This window comes from Emiliania huxleyi (genome assembly GCF_000372725.1).
Source record: "Emiliania huxleyi CCMP1516 chromosome Unknown EMIHUscaffold_21, whole genome shotgun sequence".
Classification (NCBI taxonomy): domain Eukaryota; phylum Haptophyta; order Isochrysidales; family Noelaerhabdaceae; genus Emiliania; species Emiliania huxleyi.
In genome coordinates, this window is record NW_005200507.1 from 421,266 (window position 1) to 436,085 (window position 14,820).

A 14,820-nucleotide genomic window follows, 5' to 3' on the forward strand; every position below is an offset into this window, starting at 1 on the left:
AGTACTCGCTCTCTTTTATGTCCCACCCACCATGCAGAGCGCATCTCTCTCTCTGTTGTGCGAGGCGTGAACCGCGCCATTCGCTCTCACCTGGCAACCCTGTCTGCACGTCTCGCGCGCGCGTGAACAGGGCACATCATTTTGCCAGGGCTCCAGGCCCCAAATGACGTGTGAGTGTTAGAGTTGTTTGGTATTGCTAAATCTCTCTCTCTCGAGACACACGTGACCCAAAACATCAAAAATAACGTATCACCTCGAGAGGCACCTCCGGTTCAGTACTCTAACTAGTAACTTCCCGCAGCTCCTCGCTCAGGGCGGGAACTGTGACGAGAGTTGGGGCAACTCTGGCCAGGAATCATCACACGTGTCACATGGCTCTCTGCGACTCGAGCGGTCTCATCACAACATGTAGCAGTTGGCTGCGCGCGCCAGCCAGCCAGCCGCACGCACGGCACGCAGCACGTCTGCATGGCTGCGACGGCGCCTCTCACGCAGCCACTGCACGTGAAAGAAAGAAAACCCGCCCCAACCAAACGAGGGGTGGGAGGAGGACAAGGTCCCCACCCACCTGCACGAGTAGGATTTTGGAAGGACGATCAGGCAGGGACACACAGAGAGGGAAAAGCGAGTCTCTCTCACACAGGGGAACGGGAGTGGGGAGCGCATCGCGACACGGAGCAGGGAGCAAGACACACGCACAAATGGTCCAGAGTGCAAGTCGCACCCGGCGGCACGGGGGCAGGCACGGGCCTCCTACTGCGTGAAGAAAAAAAGAAAAAATGCAGTATTTCTCGTCTCTCACGGCCAAGGCTTGGAGTCCACGAGGCCACACACAATGAGCGGCTTCTGGGGCCTCGAGGTGAAGCCGGGCGCCAAGCCGACCCCGCTGCGCAAGCAGCCGGGCGAGATGGTCATGGTGCTCAAGCAGGCGGCGCTCGCGCCCACGGGAAAGCTCAGCGCCGACCCGAGCGTGCTCTCCGTGTCGGTCGGCTCTGACACCAACGAGCGCTTTGTGCTGTGCCACCTCGCGTCGGGCAAGTGCGAGCAGTGGGCAATCGACCTGGGCTTCGGCCCCGACGAGGAGGTCAACTTCCACCTCACGGGCAAGTGCGCGGTGCACCTGACTGGCTTCTACGAGATGGACGACGACAGCGACGACGAGGACGAGATGGACAGCGAGGAGGAGGAGATGGCGCGGATGCAGGTCGCTCCACCCCACCGCCCGCCCGGCTGCTATCCGCGCGCGCGATGATGATGCACTTCATTCGCAGTTCATTCCTCAGCGAGGGACCAATCCTCCCTCGATGAAGGCCAACTCTTCCTTGGATGTCTGAGCGCCCCGAGACCCTCACCCCAGCGCCTCACCCCATGCCTGGCCGCGGCTGAGACTCCGCCGCGGCGCCGCAGGGCGAGGCCATGGAGGAGGACGAGGACGAGGAGAGCGGCGAGGAGGAGGAGGGCGAGGAGGAGAGCGGCGAGGAGGAGAGCGGCGAGGAGGAGAGCGAGGAGGAGAGCGAGGAGCGGCGGATTGTGGAGCTGGATGCCAACGGCAAGGAGGTCAGTGACGACGGCGAGGATGAGGAGGAGGAGAGCGGCGAGGAGGAGGATGAGGAGAGCGGCGAGGAGGAGAGCGGCGAGGAGGGCGAGGAGGGCGAGAGCGAGGAGGAGAGTGAGGAGTTCACCAAGGAGGAGCTGGCCCAGAAGCGCAAGCAGCTCATCGAGGGGATGGACATGGAGGGTCTGGGCGACGACGACGACGACGACGACCTCGACGACCTCGACGACGAGGAGGAGGACGACCTCGACGACGAGGACGACGAGGAGGACGAGGAGGACGAGGAGGACGACGAGTCGGAGGAGGAGGAGGCGCCGCCGCCGCCCAGCAAGAAGCGCCAGCCCGTGACCCCGGCTGCCTCCGCCAAGAAGCAGAAGACGGAGGCGAAGCCGACGCCGACGCCGAAGCAGGCGGCCGCTGCCAAGCCCCAGCCGGCGGGCGCCGGCACGCCTGGGGCGGCGGGCTGGACCGCTGCGCAGGAGGCGGCGCTGAAGAAGGCGGCGGCGGCGACTGACGCCTCGACGCCGAACCGGTGGGCGAAGGTGGCGGAGAAGGTGGGCGGGGGCAAGTCGAAGGACGCTTGCAAGAAGCACTTTAAGGAGCTCGGCGCCAAGTAGAGCCTCTCCAGCGCGCGCGGCTACGCGACCCGACTTCGCTATTTTCTCGTGCATGTGATGGGTGTTGGCTGGCGCTCCGACCGAGTGACTTTATTGAGCGGTTTTTTGTTTGCGGCGAAATATTCTAAACATCAACAAGCAGGCGCGCAAGAAGCGTATCAACGGATCAACAAGCAAAGCAGAACAAGCACGCGGCAAACGGCCTCCTTGTCCTCGGCCCCAGTGGGGGGTGCCCGCGCCGCCTAGCTCTGCAGACGGGCCCCTCCACCCACCACCCTTCATGTAATCATGTAGTCCCCACATTCGCAGTCGTGGGATCGCTTGTCATGTGAGAGAGTATCTACAGTTGTGCCGTCTTGGAGCACTTGGAGTGCAGTCATTAACCTCGCATCCAGGGCCGGGGAGCTGAGAAGCGCGCCCGGGAGCACTTGGAGCACTTGGAGTGCAGTATCAACCTCACATCGCGTGATCGTGTTCTTCTCTCTTTCGCACGGCAGGCAACGCCGCTCGCTCGGCCGGGTATTTCGCCGCGCGCTCCGCCACATTGCTCACACGTATGGCGGGTCTCAGTCCCCTCGTCGCGGGCGTGCGCAACTTTGTGGAGCAGCACGTCCCGGAGGGCGACGGACTCGAGGAGAGGCAGATGTTTGGGATGGCGATGTGGCTTGTTCGAGGCAATATGTTCCTCGGCGTCGGCCTTCGCTCCGGGCGGCTCCTACTCCGCGTCGGGGAGGAGAACGTGGAGGGTATCCTCGAGGCGCACCCACTTGGCGTCGAGCGCTGCGGCGCTGCGAGCGGCCGTGTCTTTCCAGGCACTGTCATGGTCGATCAGGAGCACTTTCGCGGCGACACGCTAATGGCACCTTGGTTCGACTACGCGATGGCGCACAACCGCACGCTCTGCTCAAAGGCGTCGGCGGAAAGGCCGCGCAAGAAGCGGCCGCGCGAGGCACCGCCTGCCGCAGATGGAGACGTGGCCGGAGAGGAGGCGACGGAGGCGGCAGCTGGGGAGGCGGCAGCCGGTGCCGGTACCGCGAGGCCGCGCCCGTCCTCAACATCGGGCGGCGCCTTTGCGCGTTGTGTGCTCGACGTGATTCGCCGAATCCCTCGCGGGCGTGTCGCGGCGTACGGGCAGGTCGCCGCCCTCGCCGGCGCGCCGAGAAACGCGCGGCAGGTTGGGCACATGCTAAAGGAGGGGTTGTGCGCCGGAGGTGCGCCATGGCATCGGGTGCTCGGAGCCTCGGGCAAGATCTCGCTGCCTGCGAGCGGCGGTGGCGACGAGCAAAGGCGGCAGCTCGAGGCGGAGGGCGTCGTCTTCCAAGAGGGCGGGGCGGTGGCAAAGGGCGCGCGTTGGGAACGCAGCGAGCCCTTCTACGCGTGATAAGAAACCACTCGCGATGGTCGCCTGTCTGGACTTGGAGCAACAAATGCGATATGATAAGTAAATAACTAAAACGGTCCAACTCTGAGACGAGATGGGATTAGGGACGCAACAAATGCGATTATGAATCCCCGGCTTTAAATACCAAGCCAAAGGAGACCAAAAAAAAGTTCCGCTGACCCGTGTGCCGTGCGGACCGCTCGCGCGGAGATAGATCTATCTCCCGACTCCCCGCCCCGCCCGCGGTATATAGATATAGTTTGGCAGAGGCACGTGTGTGGGGAATTACATGGTCGTGCACATTCGATCCACCGGTCATGCCACCGGTCTCCGGGGTGCGTGCTCCGTCTATAAGACCTCGCATTTTTTATTTTTCCGAATAAAAAGCGTCGTCCGGGCCCTGGGTCGGCGCGTTCCGGCCTTTCACGCGGGCGGCTCTCTCCCGCGCCCGGACCGCGCACCGCCGCGCCGGGCGGCACTGGGCGCGCCGTCCTGAAATCCAGCAGACTCTGCTCCTCGCTACAACTCCTGCTTGTCGCCACTGCCAGTTGCCGGCTTCACGCTCGCCGCTGCCTTCTCGTCCGCCGCCGGCGCCTCGCCGTCCGCCGGCTTGGCGTCGCCCGCCGACTTGGCGTCTGCCTTGCCCTCTGCCGCTGGCTTGGGCGCAGGCGGCGACTTCTTCGCCTCGGCGTCCAAGCTCGCCTGAGGGGCACAGCGCGGACGCGGGCGCCAGTTGGGCTCCGGTGGCGCTCCGGGACGTGTGTCGGTGATGGCTCTGGACAAGCCTGCCTCTCGACCCAATGATGCATGTTCGTGGGGCGCGCGGACTGGTCCTTGAGGAGGCGCGGCCACGTCTCGTTGACGGCTTTGGCGATGGTGAAGGTCATTCTGCCGACCGACGCGAAGGACCAGCTGCTGCTCTCGGGCACAATCTCGCCGTGAAGGTCCAGCTGGAGGGTGAACTGCTTCGGCTTTTGCCGTCCGGTCGCCGAGAAGTCGAGCCGTCTCTCGCTCAAGCGCACCTTCTCGTTGTCGACGTTGAGCACGGTCACGGGCCCGTCGATCCGAGAGGAGAACTTGACGTTTAGGTGCAGAGCGCCCTCGCTCTGCGCCCACTGGAAGGCGCACGCCACGACCGTCTCCTCGGCGTGTGCGCCGACCGAGCCACCGTACCGAAGCAGCGACAGCACCTCTGACGCCTCGTCGCGCGACCGCGTCGCTGCGGAAAGCACCTGGGACATCTCGTCTACCGCGAGCCCTCGGTCGTGCGCAAGCCTCACGAGGTGCGTGGCGCTCTCCCACCACCCTCTCTGCACACAGTCGAGGACATCCTGCTCCGTCGGCGCGTCACCCGTCGAAGTGAAGAGAGACGCGACCTCTGCGGCGGTGGCGGCGCCACGCAGGGGCGTGGCGCCCGCGCAAGCAGCGAGAGTCACTGAGATGACGCCGAGGGCGCAGGGCATGCGTGTGCGTCGCCTGGGCGTGGCGATGACGCACAGCGCAGGAAAGGAGAAATCTGCTCTCGAACCGACAGTTGTAATTCTCCCACCCCTTGTTTGGTGTGTCCGTTTTATTTATTTATTTATTGTAGGTATTAGGTATGTTGTAGGGCGACATCCGACAAGACAAGCGAACTCGCAGGGGCCCGGATCAGGCAGGGGGATTCGGAACCGAGACCCAATGAGAGACTGCCCACCAGAGGGAATTGGCGGGCTCGGACGTCCTTCCGATGTGTCGAGATGTGGCTGCCTGACGCCAACTCAAGAGCTTTCCGCAGTAAAAAAGAAAAGCTGGGCTCGCGAAGTGCTGGCGCTGCTTCTGCGCCGCGGGCTGCTCGCTAGCGCGTGCCGCCTCCGCGCTTCTCGCTTCCGGCGCCACCGGTCATCACACGACCCGTGCGAGGAGGTAGCGACGGCGTGCGGGTCGCTCCCTCACTGCAATGTCCAGCCAGGCCAGCAGCGCGCTCCTGGCGGACGCGCCGCCAACCACAGCAGGCTCGCCCTCGGAGACCTCGTCGCCGTCTGCTCGACCCGACCGCCCTCTTTTGGTACGCGACGCGGGCTTCTGGACGGCGGTGCTCACGCTCTGCAACGCCGCACTCGGCGCGGGGCTGCTGAGCCTGCCCTACGCCGTCGCGTCGGCCGGTCTGCTGGTCGGCTCACTCTCCACCTGCGTCCTGATTTGCGCGTCCTTTGCGTCGCTCTGCGTCATCATGGGGCTGATGGCGCAGGCCGGGCCGTCGGTCACTTCGTTTGGCGGTCTCGTGCGCTGGGGCTGCGGACCGGCCGCGTCGAATGTGGTCGATGGCTTCGTCTTCCTAAACTCGTTTGGCGCCTGCGTCGGCTATCTCGTCCTGCTGGGCGACGTCGTTCCTCCCATCGTCCTCGACGCGGTGCCTGCAGCGAAGAGCATGAGCGCCGGCCAGCTGCGTGCAGCGGCCGCCTCGGTCGCGTCGCTGCCCTGCCTCCTCCTGTCGATGCTGCGCCGCATCAGCGCGCTCCGCTTCACCGCCGGCGTCGCCGTGTTTGCGTGCTTCTTCACCGCGGGGCTGCTCACCGCGCAAGCGGTCCAGCACCCGTGCCGCCCTGGCGACTGCTACGACGGCGCCGGGCGAAACGGCTGGTGTACCGCCGCGCAAGCGGCCAATGCCAGCAGCGCGGCCGCGTGCTACGCCGATCGGCCGACCGCGGGCGTGTCCCTGTGGCCGGAGAGCGTCAGCGGGCTGCTGCGCGCCTTCCCTCTGCTGATGAACGCGATGCAGTGCCACATCCAGGCCGCCGCGGCCGCAGCGCCCGCCCCCGCCCTCGCCCTCGCCCAGCCCTCGCCCTGGTGGCAGCCTGACCACCTCACCCCAACGACCCGCCTTAGGCCGCCTTCGTCTTTGCAGAGATGCGGCCGGCGCTGCGAGAGTCGAGGCCGCGCACCGCCGTCGCCGCCAGCGCGGTCTCCCTCCTCGCCTTCTTTTACCTCACCGTCGGTGCCGTCGGCTTCTTGCGCTTTGGCGCGCAGACCCAAGGGGATTGCCTCCAGAACTTCTCGCCGACCGACGCGTCCGCCGGCATCGCTCGCGTCGCGGTGGCTCTGACGGCGCTCTCCGCCTTCCCGATGCAGCACTTCCCGGCGCGAGGGATCCTGCACCGCTTGTGGCGCCTCCTCGTCGATCGGGCGGTGAGCACACGACCGCCCACCGCCCGCCCCGCCGGCATGTCTACTCTCTTCCTGCTGCTCGAGCCCGTCGGCTGGGTCGGCGTCACCCTCCCGCTCGCGCTCGTGCTCGGGTCGGACCTCTCCTTTGTCTTCGAGCTGAGCGGCGCACTCGTCGTGAACGGCGTCGTCTTCCTCGTGCCCGCGGCGCTGCTGCTCGCACTGCGACGGTCGCGCCACCTCGCCGTCGCCTTTTTGCTGCTCGGGGCCAGCCTGACCGTCTCGGGAACCTTCATCTCCATCGACGAGAAGATCCGCGCCGCGCGTGCGGAGGTCACGGATCTGGCCTCAAGAGGCGGAGCAAGAGGGTACGTGTATGCTGAGTGACACACTCTCCGTTTTGCGGCTCTGTCGCTCCGCGCCCGAACCCCGACGAGGCGAGAGGCAGCGAAGGGTTTCGGATGCGAACATATATGGATACGCAGTGCAGATATAGCCAGGAGACCACAGCAGGATACACATCGCGACGGTGACACATATCGGATATCAAGAGTCCCCACGACCCCCACTCCCACCTCAATCGGGCGCGAACATCGCACGCTCAGCCCTTTCGGACAGGAACGTGTGTCAAAACGGAATGGGATGCGCAATGGAATGCGGCCATGTGGCATGTGCGCCCGCCTTCCGTCCCGCATGGTGCCACAAGGAGGGCGCTTCGCTGCAACGGGTACTAGCTCTGCCAGGAGCCGCGCGAGAACACGGCGTCCGATCGTACGGGAGCAAAAGAGCAGCGCAGCGTCCAGCGATGCATCCGATCTAGGCAGCGCACGGGGGCACGGCGGCGGGCAGCGGCGGCGGCGCGGGCGTGGCGCTCCCCGCGTCGGCGGCGCCAGCCTCGTTGCCGCCGGTGCCGGCGTCGCACGCTCCGGCGAGCAGCAGTAGCCCTAGTCCGTCCGACGTGGCGGGAGGCGGCGCGGCGGGGGCGGAGGATGGCGACGGCGGCATCGTGGCGGCGAGGATGGGCGTCCGCCCCTGCGCCGCTCCGTAGCCGCCCTGCCCGCCGAGCCCGGCATCGAAGCCCTGCGTCGCTGTTCGGCAGCACGCGACAGTGGGCCGAGGCCCCGCGGCGGCGGCGGCGTTGGCGGCTCGCTGCGCCGCCAGCAGCACGGCGGGCGGATGATAGCCTGCGAGTGGGTCCGGACGGTGGTCGGTCGGGTGGCGCAGGCGGGACGCGGCGGGTTGGGGGGGTGGGCAGGGCCGGGCCGGGAGGAGCACGCGCCGGCGCCGAGCAGCGCCTTGGTCGCGGCGAATTTGTCCATCACATCGAGCGGCGCGGAGTGGTCGAAGGTGATGCTGTAACTGCTGCTGCCGGTTGTCTGACCCGAGGACGCGTAGGGCGGCAAGCGGTAATACACGTCGTCGTGCTGGCCCAGCCCGGCGGCGGCGGCGGCGGCGAGCGCAGGGATGCTGTTGAGCGCGGCGTTGAGCGCGGGATGGCTGCCGCGCTGGTAGGCGCCGCTCTGGCTGAGGCCGGACCGGTGCTGCTCGCCCTCGAGCGCCTTGCGCAGATGCGAGGAATCGCCGTACGACGCGCTGCGGCTGAGTCCATCCTTTCTGGTCTGCGCCGCCGCAGGCTTGAGCCTCTGCCGCCGGTTCTGGAACCAGATCTGGACCGAGCGCGGCGTCATGCCCAGGCGCTGCGCGAGCGACTGGCGCTGATCAAAGTTGGGCAGAGGCTCCTGGTCGAAGGACTCGATGAGAACCGAAAGCTGCGCGCGGCTGATCTTGCACCTGCGTGGGTGGCCCCGGCAAGGGTACGTCTCAGAGAGCGACGCCGGCAGAAGAGGGGAGGAGCGGCCGCTGCGCGCGTGCGACGGGCGGAGGCGGGAGGCGCTGTGTGACGGGGAAACGCGCCGCGCGCGTCTCGGCCGCGACGGCAGTGGCAGGGATCAGTTCTGTGTGCTCACCGCTTTGGCCGCGACGCCGCCTCGACGGCCGCCTCAGAGGGAGGCTCGGCGAACTCGGAGCTGTTGCTGTTGCTCGGCGAGCTCGGGGCGGCGCGCAGCGATGGCGCGCTGTCGTCTGAGCCGGGCGAACCGGGGCGGGCGGTGGCCGGGAGGGCCTCAGGGTCCAGCATCTTCGCAGAGGAGCTCTGAGAAGGCCACCAAAATGTACCTCGCCTTCGCAGGACTGCGATGAAATGATGAGAACGCGGGCCATAATTCTCAACCTCAGCTGATGAGATCTGCACCGGGGGTTGTTTTTTGTGTGAATATTTTCTTCTCATAACAAGGCTGTGAACAGGGTTGGCGCCCTTGTGTCCGCACTCTTCTTGCCACATGAGTGTGCGGCGGCCGCGTTCCCGCGTTTGCCAGTAATAGATTAACCCTTTTGCTTCATAAAGGGTCTTGGAGACCCAATCTCGATATGTCTCCAGTCGTAGCGGTGGAACTTTAAAACGGCTCGGTCAATTATTTAGCCATATATGAGAGGATCATGGCACAATGTCGTTGGGGTCGACAGTAAATCTCCCAGAGCCCACGTAAATCGGTCTTTTTCAGACACCCGGAGCCCTCCGCGGCCGCTTCTCTACGCCGGCGAAGCACCATCAAGCTGATGTACGGCCCCGGCATCGCCTCCCCTGGCTTAGCTAGACTGAGATATATTGTGCACACATGGTCAGTCTCTACACCATATACGCGGGCTACAAGTTTCTCCGAGACCTCGCGAGCGGCCGGTTATTCACACCTCGGCAGTGTGCTTTGGGTCGGGCAGGGCAGTGTGGGTTTCACACCCGGGGCAGGTAGGGGATCGGGCAGGGCAGGTGTGCGGCAGTGTGTGGGCAGGGCAGTACGGCATGGCAGCGCAGGGCAGTTGGGGTCATAATTGCAGGGCTGAGATTCGGGATCTCAGGTGGTGAAAAAAAAGGGGAGAGATAATTGCTGTGAACACGGAATTTGAATAACAATCTCAATGTGAGATGTGTGAAGAGGACGGCCGATCGACCAAACACATGCGCGAGCTGGCGAGCTCATCTGCATCTCAATCAAATCTCAGGGGGGCGCCGTGTGTATCCTTGATGCGTGACACTGCACTACGACTACTCGTGGTCTGTGGACTCCGTCTCGGAGTCGTCCGTCACCTCGGTCCAGCGTGCGCCGACGACGACGCCGACACGGATGGTCATCGCCCCTCGCTCGAGGGCCGCGACCCGGTTGGCGAGGCGGTTGGCGAGGCGCTCCGTGCGGCCGAGGGCCGAACCGCCGTGGCGCGCGTTTGGGAATGTGCGGTTGAAGACCTGAATCTCGAGGGCATCCACACGGGCGCCACGGGCGTTTGTGGTCTGCAGGGCTGTCTGGAGCTCTCGCACGCGAGCATCGAGCGCCGTGGTGAGCGCACGCGTGTAGTTGTTCGACCGCTCGATGGCATCGAGCCGCGCATCGGTCAGCATACCGTTGTGGTTGATCGCGTGCAAGAGGCGGGCGGTCGATGGGCCGGTCTGCTGCGGCGGCGGTGGCACTGAACCTCCCAGAGCTCGTCCCGGTCCGTCACGGCCATCCTCGTCCTCCGGCGGGCCCCCGGCCGCGGCGCGGTGCGGCGGCGTCACAAATCCGAACGCAGAGCACCGTCCGGGACGCGGTCGGGCGATCTGAGGCCCAAGTAGGCGTATGCATTGCCCATCCAGGGCTATCACCTGGACCTATCAACAGGCGCCTGCGGCGCCGTGCTCAGGAGCTGCTGTTCACTCGCCGAAATGTGTCGTAAAAGGGTTAAGAGAGAGAGAGAGAGAGAGAGAGAGAGAGAGAGAGAGAGAGAGAGAGAGAGAGAGAGAGAGAGAGCGAGCGAGCGAGCGAGCGAGCGAGCGAGCGAGAGAGAGAGAGTGAGAGTGAGAGAGAGAGAGAGGGGGGGGAGGTAGCGGGCTCTGACGTATGAATGGCGAGGAGTGGTGTGGCACGGCGCACGGTGGGAGGAGGAGGATCCCAAGGAAGTTGATCCCAAGGAAGTTGCTCAGAACGGCGGAACTTTCATAGTAATACAGCAAGTGAAGTCGAGTATGATACTCCATGACAGCCGATACCGCGCACAGCAGTTCTCTTTTGGCACGCTTGTGGAGCTCACACACCTATTGTGCGCTCGCAGTAGCGATTGTTTTGTTTTTGCGATTGGTCGAAAGAAAGAAAGAAAACAGAGAAGCCAAGGCAGAAAAGAAATGAAAGAAAACAGACAACCCAAGGAGGGTTAGAAAGAAAGAAAGAAAACAGACAACCCAAGGGAGGGATGGGAGGACGGCACGCCGCCACCACACAGGGATTTTAACCGCCTCTTCCTATCTCTCTTCGCAGTCTCTCGCCGATTCTCGCTGCAACCTTCGTGCCACCTCGCCAAGGAGGGTTGGTATTGGCACGACAAGTTAGCGGAAATTCTAAATAGAGGCACAAACAGCTCGCGGGCGCCGCTGGCGGGCCCCTTGCGCGGCTCACGCTCGAGGCCGTTTGTGCGCTCTTAGCTCGGCCGCCGAATGGCCGAGTTCGTCATCGCGCGCTACGACGAGCCGCTCGGCTGGCTCTCTGAGCTCGAGCCGGCGGCGGTCACCGTCTACAACAAGGGCGACGGCCCGTGCGGCGGCGGCGGCGCTCGCTTTGCCGAGGTGCGCTGCCCCAATGTGGGCCGCGAGGGCGAGGCGTACCTGCGCCACATCCTCGACCGCTACGAAAGCCTGCCGACCGTCACGGTCTTTGCGCAGGCCGACATCACCGACCACCTCGCCGCCTGGACCGCCTTCGGAACCCGGTGGGGCGGCGCCCGCTTCCGCACCAAGGGCGACTTTTTGCGCCACCTCGCCGCGCAGGCCGCCGCAGAGGGCATTTCCGAGCCGACCGAGGTGTTTCCGTGCGACACTTCGGACCACAACTGGCCAGTTCCAATAGGAGCGAGGCCTCTTCCGTTGGGGGACCGAGTACATAGGAAACGAGGGTTCCCCGGTTTGTCACGCGCGAGCACGAGCGTGACACTGCACTTGGCGGGTTGGCGCCGAGCGCCCGCGGCTCAGACCTTGTGCAAGCCGTAGGGGGCTGCAGAAGGCGTCTGCAGCCGGGACAACCCGCCCCCCCAGCCGAGGCCGGTCGAAGCCCACTTGGCAGCAGTGGTGAGGCGCAGTAAGAAAGAAAGAAAAAGAAGAAAGCAGACCACCCAAGTGACTGTGATCCTGTGTGAGCTCTGTGTCTTGGTTTGCCAAGAACATACCTAAAACCCAAGTGAATTGGCCGTTTTTCTTCAACCTTTTGGCCGCCCGACAGCGCGCTGGCATGTCGGACCCGGCGCCAAAAGGGCTGATTCTCGTCGGCGGTCTCGGCACGCAGCTGCGGCCACTCACGCTCTCCAAACCGAAAGCGCTCATCGAGTTTGGAAACAAGCCGCTGCTGCTGCACTTCATCGAGGCGCTCGTGCGCGCCGGCGTGAATGAGGTGGTGCTCGCCATCAACTACCGCGCGGAGATCATGCGAGGCTTTCTCGATGAGTACCAGGTCCAGCGCCTCGCCCCGCAGTCCGCTGCGCCCGCCTTTTGACTCCGGCGCTGCTCTCGCAGGACCGCTTCGGCATCCAGATCACGTGCATGCAGGAGGACGAGCCGCTCGGCACGGCCGGGCCGATCGCGCTGGCGCACGAGCGCGGCCTGCTCGGCGACAGCGAGCCTTTCTTCGTCATCAACTGCGACGTCGCCTGCGACTTCAACCTTCGCTCGCTCTACACGCTGCACAAGGAGCAGCGCGCCCGCCCGGGGCCCGCCACTCTCGCCCGGGGCCCCAACGCTGCACCCGCCCCGCACCCGCCCCGCAGGCGCACGGCAAGTTGGGCACCATCATGGTGACGAGAGTCGACCAGCCGGCAAAGTACGGAAAGTCGGTCGTGCAGGCGCACACCACGGGCCTGATTGAGCGCTTCGTCGAGCACGGCCGCACCTTCGCCGGCGCCGCCCGAGTGCCTGCCCGCCCGCTGCTCGCGCCGCGTGCCTCAGCGCCGGTGCGCCGCTCGCAGGCGACCTGATCAACGCGGGCGTCTACATCTTCTCGCCCTCCCTTGTCGAGCGGCTGCGGGTCGTGAGGGCGGTGTCGATGGAGCGCGAGGTGCTGCCGCAGCTCGCGTCGGAGCAGCAGCTCTACTCGATGGCCCTCGAGGGCTACTGGATGAACGTCAAGCAGCCGCGCGACTTCCTGCAGGACCCCCCCCTCGCCCCCTCCCCTCGCCCCCTCCCCTGCCCCCTCCCCTCGCCCCTGCCCTGCCCCCGCTGGCGCGTCAGCCCGCCCCGCCGCCCTCGCGCAGGGCCACGCCCTCTACCTGCAGTACCTCTCCCGCGTCGCAGCGGACCAGCTCACCGGCGCAGCCTGCTCCCAGCTCCACGGAGGCACTGAGGTCCAGGGCTCGGTGCTGGTCGACAAGAGCGCGCAGATCGGCGCCAACTGCCTCATTGGGCCAGACGTCTCGGTCGGGCCCGGCTGCGTCGTCGAGGAGGGCGTGCGGCTGGCGCGGTGCATCTTGCTGCGAAACGCACCCACCCGGCCGCCGCGGCCGCCCGCCTCCTCCGCCTCCTCACGCAGCGGCGCGCGCGAGGCTGTAGGTGCGGGTCGCGGCGCACTCGACGGTGCTCGACTCGATCCTCGGGTGGGAGTCGTCCGTCGGCTGCTGGACCCGCATCGAGGGCGCCGCCTCGCCCGGGGCGGCGTCTCGCGGCCCGCCCCGCCGCCCGAGGGTGGCTCTCTGCGGCGTTAGGCGTGACGGTGCTCGGCGAGGACGTGCATGTGGGCGGCGAGATCTTCATCAACGGCGGCCTCGTGTTGCCGCACAAGCGAATCAAAGAGTCCATCAGCGAGCCGCAGATCATTTTGTGACGCGCCTAGTACTTGAGAGGCGAGGGCCCCGGGGGCGCACTAGCGCTGCGGCCGTGGCTTCGGCCGTGGTGGTGGGTGTGCGTGTGGCGCCAAGGTTTTGTGCTTTGTTGGTACGTCTCGGCGGGGTGGGACGCGGTCGCTCACGTTTCCTCCGGGCACAGGAGAAAAGAATATCTCCACATACTCTAAAAGTTGTGGGGACGCGCGCTCACCTGAGGATGGAATCGACGCGAGGGCGTGGGTTGTTGAACAAGGTGAACAAGAAGGACTTTGTGCGGGCTGCAATGCGCCGCTCCGGCCTCAACAGGACCGGATTCTGCATGCGACACGACTGCAGCCGGAAGGACGACCTCGGGCGGCCCAACAACTGCTGCCCCGCAGCCTCTCCCTGCAAGCTAGCGCCGGGGGCGACGCACCATCTCCTCTTTGTGCACGTTGAAAAGACCGGCGGATCGTCAGTCGAATGCGCGACGCAAGAGTGGGCGCGCGCGGGCTACTGGACCAACATGGGGCACGTCGGCACCGACGGCCGAGGGGACGTGGCACTGCGGGCCTGCCGCCGCCGGTGCGAAGAGGCAGGCGTGCCCACAGCTGTCGTGATTAGCGTCCGAGATCCGTACGCCTACTGGCAGTCCGTGCTTCGCTATGCCTGGAGAATGGCGGGGACGCGCCTCTCCGCCACCTTCAATGCGCTCTCCAACGAGTTCCAACGCTCTGCACGCGTGAGCCGGAGCCAGGCCGGCGTCCTCGCAACGCTGCCTCGGCTGCTATCCTGGGTGGAGGGCACGCCGCTGGCTGCCACGTGCAGCGCCAACTTCTCGCGCTGCCTCTCGCTGAGCGGACGCATCAAGCGCGCGTGCGGTGGCTCCGCCTCGGGCTGCGCTGCAGACTTCACCTTGCACACCGAGTCGCTGGCGCGGGACTGGGCTGCGCTCGCGGCGCGCTACGGCTTGCCCCGCCTACCCCTCCCGCACGTCGAGCCCGGCTCGGGCTACAGCAAGCGCAAGAGCTGCCACTGCAGCGGCCGATGCGACCCGCAGTGGTGGAGGCGGGATGGCGGGTTTGGGTGCACGGATGCGCCACGCGGGCCTGCCCTCGACTTCACGCCCGACGCGCGCGCGATCGTGGGCCGGCTCGAGCGGGAGGTTTTTGACACGTTCCACTACCCTCTAGTCGCCCGATAGCAAATGTTTCCCTCTTTTATTTTTCAGATCAATAAAGAGTTTGTGTTTACGG

The 14,820-nt window shown here is 65.6% G+C and overlaps 9 protein-coding genes across 9 annotated transcripts; 6 read left to right on the forward strand and 3 right to left on the reverse strand.

Annotated features, from left to right (window-relative positions):
* Window positions 1-835: 835 nt before the first annotated feature.
* EMIHUDRAFT_204278 (hypothetical protein) lies at window positions 836-2,172 on the forward strand (the record flags this gene model as incomplete). Its single annotated transcript, XM_005780786.1, has 2 exons — window positions 836-1,204; window positions 1,924-2,172. The coding sequence occupies 2 exons, from the start codon at window positions 836-838 to the stop codon at window positions 2,170-2,172; spliced, it is 618 nt and encodes a 205-aa protein (XP_005780843.1).
* A 556-nt stretch (window positions 2,173-2,728) lies between these two features.
* On the forward strand, window positions 2,729-3,553 carry EMIHUDRAFT_204279 (hypothetical protein; the record flags this gene model as incomplete). The annotated part of the gene is made up of 1 exon (XM_005780787.1): window positions 2,729-3,553. The coding sequence occupies one exon, from the start codon at window positions 2,729-2,731 to the stop codon at window positions 3,551-3,553; it is 825 nt and encodes a 274-aa protein (XP_005780844.1).
* Window positions 3,554-4,072: 519 nt separating this feature from the next.
* On the reverse strand, window positions 4,073-5,016 carry EMIHUDRAFT_99915 (hypothetical protein; the record flags this gene model as incomplete). Its single annotated transcript, XM_005780788.1, has 2 exons — window positions 4,073-4,255; window positions 4,312-5,016. 2 exons carry the CDS (start codon window positions 5,014-5,016, stop codon window positions 4,073-4,075), a joined length of 888 nt encoding a protein of 295 aa, XP_005780845.1.
* Window positions 5,017-5,492: 476 nt separating this feature from the next.
* Window positions 5,493-7,084, forward strand: ACPT28 (vacuolar transporter; the record flags this gene model as incomplete). The annotated part of the gene is made up of 2 exons (XM_005780789.1): window positions 5,493-6,266; window positions 6,422-7,084. 2 exons carry the CDS (start codon window positions 5,493-5,495, stop codon window positions 7,082-7,084), a joined length of 1,437 nt encoding a protein of 478 aa, XP_005780846.1.
* Window positions 7,085-7,150: 66 nt separating this feature from the next.
* EMIHUDRAFT_434760 (hypothetical protein) lies at window positions 7,151-8,858 on the reverse strand. Its single transcript, XM_005780790.1, has 3 exons — window positions 8,665-8,858; window positions 7,929-8,488; window positions 7,151-7,881 (listed from the first exon to the last, which is right to left on the reverse strand). Exons 1-3 carry the CDS (start codon window positions 8,832-8,834, stop codon window positions 7,514-7,516), a joined length of 1,098 nt encoding a protein of 365 aa, XP_005780847.1. The 5' UTR covers window positions 8,835-8,858; the 3' UTR covers window positions 7,151-7,513.
* Window positions 8,859-9,797: 939 nt separating this feature from the next.
* Window positions 9,798-10,378, reverse strand: EMIHUDRAFT_204283 (hypothetical protein; the record flags this gene model as incomplete). The annotated part of the gene is made up of 2 exons (XM_005780791.1): window positions 9,798-10,222; window positions 10,324-10,378. The coding sequence occupies 2 exons, from the start codon at window positions 10,376-10,378 to the stop codon at window positions 9,798-9,800; spliced, it is 480 nt and encodes a 159-aa protein (XP_005780848.1).
* Window positions 10,379-11,216: 838 nt separating this feature from the next.
* Window positions 11,217-11,765, forward strand: EMIHUDRAFT_204284 (hypothetical protein; the record flags this gene model as incomplete). The annotated part of the gene is made up of 2 exons (XM_005780792.1): window positions 11,217-11,587; window positions 11,663-11,765. The coding sequence occupies 2 exons, from the start codon at window positions 11,217-11,219 to the stop codon at window positions 11,763-11,765; spliced, it is 474 nt and encodes a 157-aa protein (XP_005780849.1).
* Window positions 11,766-11,988: 223 nt separating this feature from the next.
* EMIHUDRAFT_434761 (mannose-1-phosphate guanylyltransferase) lies at window positions 11,989-13,775 on the forward strand. Its single transcript, XM_005780793.1, has 7 exons — window positions 11,989-12,222; window positions 12,285-12,458; window positions 12,536-12,704; window positions 12,734-12,915; window positions 13,019-13,243; window positions 13,314-13,395; window positions 13,466-13,775. Exons 1-7 carry the CDS (start codon window positions 12,004-12,006, stop codon window positions 13,582-13,584), a joined length of 1,170 nt encoding a protein of 389 aa, XP_005780850.1. The 5' UTR covers window positions 11,989-12,003; the 3' UTR covers window positions 13,585-13,775.
* Window positions 13,776-13,868: 93 nt separating this feature from the next.
* Window positions 13,869-14,768, forward strand: EMIHUDRAFT_204286 (hypothetical protein; the record flags this gene model as incomplete). The annotated part of the gene is made up of 1 exon (XM_005780794.1): window positions 13,869-14,768. The coding sequence occupies one exon, from the start codon at window positions 13,869-13,871 to the stop codon at window positions 14,766-14,768; it is 900 nt and encodes a 299-aa protein (XP_005780851.1).
* Between the last annotated feature and the right edge of the window lie 52 nt (window positions 14,769-14,820).

What these genes read in the sequence shown, in the direction of transcription:
- EMIHUDRAFT_434760 (XM_005780790.1), bottom strand. Translation starts at nt 8,834, where the DNA reads ATGCTGGACCCTGAGGCCCTCCCGGCCACCGCCCGCCCCGGTTCGCCC. An exon ending in GCGGCGTCGCGGCCAAAGCG is followed by an intron (nt 8,489 to 8,664) that starts GTGAGCACACAG and finishes CCACCCACGCAG; the next exon opens with GTGCAAGATCAGCCGCGCGC. An exon ending in CCACCCCCCCAACCCGCCGC is followed by an intron (nt 7,882 to 7,928) that starts GTCCCGCCTGCG and finishes ACCCACTCGCAG; the next exon opens with GCTATCATCCGCCCGCCGTG.
- EMIHUDRAFT_434761 (XM_005780793.1), top strand. Translation starts at nt 12,004, where the DNA reads ATGTCGGACCCGGCGCCAAAAGGGCTGATTCTCGTCGGCGGTCTCGGC. An exon ending in GCTTTCTCGATGAGTACCAG is followed by an intron (nt 12,223 to 12,284) that starts GTCCAGCGCCTC and finishes CTGCTCTCGCAG; the next exon opens with GACCGCTTCGGCATCCAGAT. An exon ending in CCGCCCGCTGCTCGCGCCGC is followed by an intron (nt 12,705 to 12,733) that starts GTGCCTCAGCGC and finishes CGCCGCTCGCAG; the next exon opens with GCGACCTGATCAACGCGGGC.